At 41.2% G+C, this 7,293-nt stretch overlaps 1 protein-coding gene across 1 annotated transcript; it reads right to left on the bottom strand.

Moving 5' to 3' along the window:
• Positions 1-625: 625 nt before the first annotated feature.
• On the bottom strand, positions 626-947 carry LOC140224771 (uncharacterized; the record flags this gene model as incomplete). Its single annotated transcript, XM_072301362.1, is given in 1 exon segment — positions 626-947. A coding segment is annotated over 1 exon segment (322 nt), but the record flags the coding sequence as incomplete, so codon positions are not given.
• Between the last annotated feature and the right edge of the window lie 6,346 nt (positions 948-7,293).

Below are 7,293 nucleotides of genomic sequence, written 5' to 3'. Positions count from 1 at the left end.
GCTCTGAACGAAAAACTCCACCTTACATCTCCGTCGGAAAAATAATTGAATTACCTTGTCGACTAGATGTTTTGAAGAAACATATTACTATGGAAAAATGAAGTTGGTAATAGACAATAACTGACGGCATCTCACGAGAGACCCTTTAGTTAGTCCATCATTGTCTCCCTTAGTCGGTAGGGACCACCAATTTCAACCAAAAGGATTGCTCCAAACTCCCTATGTCTTCTTTGTCTATGGTTTTGTCCATCAATTTAAATAATCAGAACGCTGCCGCCAATAGGCGGTGAAGGGCCTCCGGGGTGTCTACTAAAACAGGCTGGTCAAAAAAAGTACTTTTACAGTACTTTTTCAGTACATCCTCATGAAATTCAGTACCTCCTCCAACAGAAAAATTCTTCAGTACCTCCATTTGACGAAATTAGACAAATTTCAAAATTGAAAATGACAAAAAATGACTAAAAATTCCGGACCTTTTTGCGGAATTTCCGCACTTTTTCAGTACTTCCGGACCGCCCTTAAAAAAATCAGTACTATTTCCGGACTTTTCGGAAATTCCGGACTTGTAGACACCCTGGCCTCTTGGTCTCAGGGAAATACGAAATGTTGGGAACAGATTACTTACTGGAATAGCTGCGTGTTTTGAGGATGACGGCGACGAGTTGGATGAGCTCGGTGGTGAAGTTGGTGGGCGGGGTGTAGAGGAGGTGGAGGGTGCCTTGCAGGAAGGGCTCCTGGAAGAGGGTCTGCTCGCTCACCGGCGGGAAGAACGTTTCGTTCTTGCGCACACTCTGCCCGAAGACCGTCGGGTAGGACTTCTTGGCGTAGACCACCGCGTAGAACAGCAGCAGCGGCACCGCAACCTCGCCCACCGTGAACAGCCAGTGCCGCGCTCGGAACCGCACGTTCTTGTACGTCAGGATCCACAGCGCCCGCAGAAATCCCATCCTTGTGTCACGACCAGGGGCTCCTTACGTGACGACACTACCGCGGTAACAACTGACGTCGCAGTCGGGGCAACTCTTGATGTCACACTCGGAACAACTCTTGATGTCACACCCGGAACAACTCTTGATGTCACAGCCTGGATGACTCTTGATGTCACTGCCTAGATGAGTCTTGATGTCACAGTCGGGACAACTCCAGGCGTCCCACCTCAGATGACGCTTGATGTCCCAACAGGAACAACTCTTGATGTCACAGCCTGGATGACTCTTGATGTCACAGCCTGGATGACTCTTGGTGTCACAGCTTGGATGACTCTTGATGTCACTGCCTGGATAACTCTTGACGTCACAGTCGGGACAACTCCAGGCGTTCCACCTCAGACGACGCTTGATGTCACAACAGGAACAACTCTCGAAGTCAAAGCAAGGTTGGCTTCTGGTGTCACAGCCTAGGCAACCCTCAACGTCACAGCCCAAATATCTCTTGATGGCATCCGAAACGACTCCAGACGTCTAAGCCCGGACGACTCTTGATGTGACAATCGGAACCACTCTCGACGTCACAGCAAGGTTGGCTCCTAGAGTCATGAATTGGGTGCCGTAACTCCTGACGTCGCAGCCGGAAGTTTTGTCACAGAGAAAATTTTTGCGATGTTACAACCAGCGTAATCCTGACTTCACTGCCGTGAGAAATCAGACGTCACTAAAGGGGTATATACCGTAACTCCTGACGTCCAGGGTAACTCCAGGCTTTGCGGACGGGACTTCCTGGCGTTATGAACGAACAACTTCTAACGTCATAACTAAAGTGACTCCTAACGGCACGACTAGAGTAACTCTGTGAGTCACAACTCAGAAAATTCTGGACGTTACGGTGGGAGTAACGTCTGACGTCTCAGTCACTGAAACTCGGGATACGCACAAAATCAGCCGGTCAGAGCCTCGGAGGGTCGTTCCACTTTCTTGTTCGGTTTGATTTAAACGGCACCTTTGAGAAGGGAAAAAAGAATACAAAAATAAATCAATAAAAAGATATAAACAGTAAAATTAAAAAAATAATAAACAAGAAGGAAAGGTAGATTGAAAGAGGGCTAGTCGACTTATTTTTGGGCTTTAAGGAAACCAGCTCTTAGTAGCGACGACTATTGAAAGAAAGAGTTGGGACACCTCAAAAATTTGAAAGTGACAATTCTTCTTCTTTTTTATAAAAAATTTGTAATACATTTTTGGAAATTTTGGAACGCCGAAATAATCGGTATCCGGTTTAAGTAATATCACGGTCTATACGTTGTGCGGGAGAGCGGACCCTGGTAAAAATTGGCGATAGGAGCTGCGTTTCAAAATACCATAGGAATTCTTATAGCCGGCTAAAGAAGGCAATAGAAAATCATATAGCTGGCTGTAGAAAGCGGAGCAAATCATATAGCCGGGCTATACGAAGCGATAAAAAAGTATGCAGCTGGGCTATAGTTCCTATCGCCGGGCTTTACACTTTATCGCCATCGGCTATAAAAGGCTATAAGAAATTGTGTAGAAATTCGTGTGCTTTGGAAATCATTAAGTTTGATACGGAGCCAACATAATATTCACAAAATACACATTATATTTTCCTTTAATACATATTTTTTTATCAATTAAAATGAGAATAATCCATACAGGATGTGCAAAAAGTTCAAAATCATGAGTTGAAAAACGCTGACTCCGCAAGATTATATTGGAGCATAACACAGAGCGGGGCGGCGCACACTGTGGTATTGGACCTGAAAAGCTGGCCAAAACTATTTATCACCAGATATCGCCGAGTTTTAAAAATATTTTACAACTAGTACTTCTTCTTAAGTTATAATATGCACAATTTAACCACCTAACACATCATATGACAATTTGCGGAGAGTTTAAAGAGGGTGCAAGAAGCCCTCCAAAAAGTCTTTAAAAGGACGCAAAGAATCTAACTGAAGCGGTGCATTTAGACGAGTTTCTCCTTCACCTATGGTCTACTTTTCGAGATAAGGACTTTCTATTACCTCATTAATGGTTTTTTTTTAAAACAGCGTAAGTCACTTCAAAATTTTTGACGAAACAGCCGATCTCTCACATTGAGGAGTAATTGTACATTTCTCAAAAAAATTAATATGAATCATTCTAGATATAAGATTTTTGACAGTTTTGAATCAAAATTAGTGCTAGAATGAACGTGCCGGGACCTCCATATGATGATTTGAGGATAAATTATAAGATGAAAATGAGTTCTATCATAATAAGAACCATTGTAAGGACAGAAAGCACCTGTGAAAATGATTCATTTTGATGGGTTCCTTCCTAACCCATGGTCCACATCTCAAAGTGAGGCACTTCACTACGAAATTCGTAAGAAAACCACATATCTCACTTTTACGAGGCTTCAAATGTGCCTCACAGCATAATTTCATGGTGCCAGAGGGCCACTTTTAAAGCCCCATCCCCGGGGCCGCATGGACTCAAATTTGTCTGTCAGAGTAAATCATGGCATAAATATGTCTATACTCAAGGATAATGCACGAAGAGATTGTCAGATAACGGATTCAACACTTTTGCAAGACTTTAAAGTGACCCTCCCATCCGCTTTCAAATTTTTTTTTTTATATCCCTCTTTCGAGGGCGTAGGGGCCAAAGAAACAGGTTGCGTGACCGAATATCACCCAATTGGTACTAAATGGGTCAGAGCTGTTGGAAAAATACAATTTCAGTCGTTAGCATCGACATAATTTTTCCCATTCATGTTTGTGAAAATCGCTCAAAAGTCCATGTTTGAAGTCAAAAATTTCAATTTCCTCAGTTTTCCTCAGTCTGTCGACCCTGAATCCTGAAAATACCCACTTCGGACTATAACATTCCGCCTGAAACCGCTTGAGAACAGTTGAGAGAAATTTTTAATCGGACTGTGAAATTCGAAAAAAACGTTTACTTTTACATCACTTTTCAACCTCCTGTCAAAATCACTAAAAAAAGAAATTTCGAAAATACCGTGGTTAGTTGTGTAGAATATACCCTTAAGAATGTGTTGCATATCGCCGAACTTCCCTCCCATGGTCGCACAGTTGAAGTAAACTGATCGACGAGTAGCGCGTCTAAACATATCAAAAAAATCGCTGAGAAATAGGTAACTTCGTGGTCTCTTCGCGGGAAATTGAGCCACTCGAAAAATGGCACATACATGGCTACTGGGGTAAAAAACGGTGTAGATTTCGAATATCACATTGGTTTTCCAAAAAAAAAAAAAAATTTAAAATTGAGGTTTTGGCCAGGTTTTTCGGTCAAATACCACAGTGTGCGGCGTGCCGCCAGCGACAAGCGCGCGCCAGCGACAAGCGCGCACCAGCGCCTACAAACCTAACTGGGATACTTCACGCATGACGCAATGCGTGAAGTATCTCTGTTAGGTTTGTAGGCGTTAAGGCGCTTTTCGCGCTGGCTGCCCGCCCGCCTCGCCGCAGCGTGCCACGGCGCTTGAAGCAACTATTTCACACCAGAGGTATTGCACAGTATCATATGAAATTGAAGGCGCTCCAACATATTAGGAATGGCAGGCATCCTTCAAAAGTACGGAGCTTTCCGCGCAAAATAAATCAAGATACTACGGCCCAAAAATAGAGCGGTAGTCCAAAAACTCACTAAGTCCTAGCATCCGTAATTAGTAACATGTAGCATACACTTTATCGCCTGGCTGTTATGCTCAATCGCTATCGGCTATAAAAGGCTATAAGACATTGTGCAGCCGGCTATAGAAGCTATTGAACATCTTACAGCCAGCTTTAGGTCTATGGTATTTTGGAACACAGATTCTACTCCCAATTTTTACTAGGGGACACAGCCTTGAAAAAAAGGATCACATGATACTAAACAATTCCCTTTCATATTTTTTCCAGAAACGAGTATATTTGTGCTTCGTCCCTTCTTTCAATTTGCCTTTCAGAAGTATAAAATGATAACCAAATGATAACGAGAAAGAGAACGTAATAAACACAGATGAAAACCATCAAAAAACGAAAAATAAACAAAACAGAAACGAAATTCTCTGAATAAAAAAAGGGAGGAATCATCCTATGTCGTCTTTATGAGCGAAAAGAGAGGATTAACGTTCACAAAGAACGCTACTTTCTCAGTTGAGACACAGCAGAATACACACAGCAGACTCATACACAGCAGAACTTGAAAGGTTCCGATGCGTTCATTGTACCTAAGTGCTTTACGTATTTTGAGGAGGCATCATACAGGGTGTTTCAAAATGTTGAATATCTTTTGAACGAATTCGAACATCGAAAAACGACGAAATTAACACGTATTCTGTACTTTCGAACGGGCCCAAAAATGTAATTACAGTACGAAAAAATGTGCCCCATAAAAATATTAAACACGTAATACGGCGTTCTTCGATACTCGGATTAGTTCAAGATATTCAAGGTGGATACTTTCTTATAAAAAACTGTGTAGTATCGAAGTGTTTGATTTTGTACCCAGACAAGTGAACCATTTGGGCAAAAACTCCCCCCCCCCCCCACAAATTAAGAATTTTAACATGTAAATAAGTTACGAATTAGTACTCGGTTCTTTGCATACTCTCCTTCAGTAATAACAAGGTGGTGAAATGGTGCTGGGTCCACACCATTTTGTGGGGAAAACAAAGCCAAGAAATCCCAAAAATGTTTCAATTACTTTGAGTCAAAAATTTTTTTGCTCTGATGAATACCAGTACAAGACTGAGGGGGGAGAAAGTTCAGCTCAGGCAGCTTGCATTCGTTGCTTCTCGTTTAGTAATAATTTATAGACAATGAGTGTATAATTCTATGCAACAATAAAATATATTTTTTTTAAAGAAAAAGAAAAAAAAGACAAGCTGGATGCGCGCATTGAAAACATTTTTACTCACACTACGTACACTGATTCCACACGATAAAAATTCCACCGTACCTTTCCTACACTCGCTGCAAACTGGCTGATTACGAGTATTCAAAGTGTCGTGTTGCGTAGGATATCCTCCACGTATACACACGAAACCCTTCAAATTTAAAAAAACGATGATTTGAAAGGAGAAAAAAGATGAAGATAAAGCAAAGGCCGCGCTAAGACAATCGAGATTACGAGAACGAAGATTTAATACATGTGAAGTGCACTTCGCCAGGCACTATCACTGAACTTTCATCGAGTGGCAGGATTAATAATTCCGATTTTTTTTTTCTTTAAGATTTATTTTTTTATTATTATAATTGGATGTATTATTATTAATATTATTAACCCGAACGTAAGTTAGATGAGATGGATAAAACTCTCAGAGGTCGTGAAATTTCAAAATCAAGAGAAATAACTCGAGTGATGGCCGGAGCTGTCACACTTCAAGACACTAACGGATCCGATTCTATCGATGCACTGATTGGTCGTGATCGATGCGACCGTCCGTTGAAAATTTATCGCCCCCTCCCCCCCTTCTCGGAGGGCTCCCTGCGCTGGCGGTGAGGGAGAAGGGTGCCCACGTATGAGGAGAATTCCGGGTTTCAATGGAAAACCGTAAATAGACATCTCCCTAAGACACTTTCCAGCTAATCAGATTGCACGCGTTGCTGAATTTTATGGTTTAATTATCAGAACATCCCCTCCTCTCTATGACGTTGCTAACTGCTCTTCAGCCACACTGCCGTGCTAAGAAAAAACGCCGTAAGAGCCTTCAGGCGATGCCAAGTTTCCATCGATAAAACTGAATTTACTGGGAAAATTGTGAATATTATTTTCCGAAAATTTCAGGCAATTTTGTATGCAATTTAATCTAACATATCTGAAAATTTCAAGGAAAAATATGAAAGAATGTTGTTTAAAATACATGTTTTATCGAGGGAAATTTGGCAACTCTCGAATTTTCATACGGCGTTCTCCCTCAGCACGGCAGCATAGGGCTAGGATTAAAGAGATGCGGTGACTATTTAACCGGTAGTTTCTTTTGAAATTTTGTGTGAATTTTCTTCATTCGTTCTGAAAAAATTTCACAAATTCGCAAAGCAGCATTTACATTAGACTTCCTAGAGGAAAATAAAATAATGGATATGAAAATTTTTAACGTTGCAATTGAAATATTATACATTTTTCACAATAAGCCATCGTGTGTAAAAAAAAAAGAGAAAGTTAGTCAAACTTCTTTCTCGCTACTTTTCCGGAATAGGTACTTCAAAGGAAAAGAGAATTATTTTCGGATTCGACAGTATCCAAGAATACTAGGAGAAATTATCATACTTCCATTTAATTTTTTTCGATGGGGGAACTGCATTTGTGAGAAGCTCAATGCAATCCACACAAGTATAGTTCATGACTCAGAGCCATA

Source organism: Bemisia tabaci, chromosome 6 (genome assembly GCF_918797505.1).
Source record: "Bemisia tabaci chromosome 6, PGI_BMITA_v3".
Classification (NCBI taxonomy): Eukaryota; Metazoa; Arthropoda; class Insecta; order Hemiptera; family Aleyrodidae; genus Bemisia; species Bemisia tabaci.
This window is presented reverse-complemented; position numbering and strand designations above follow the sequence as displayed.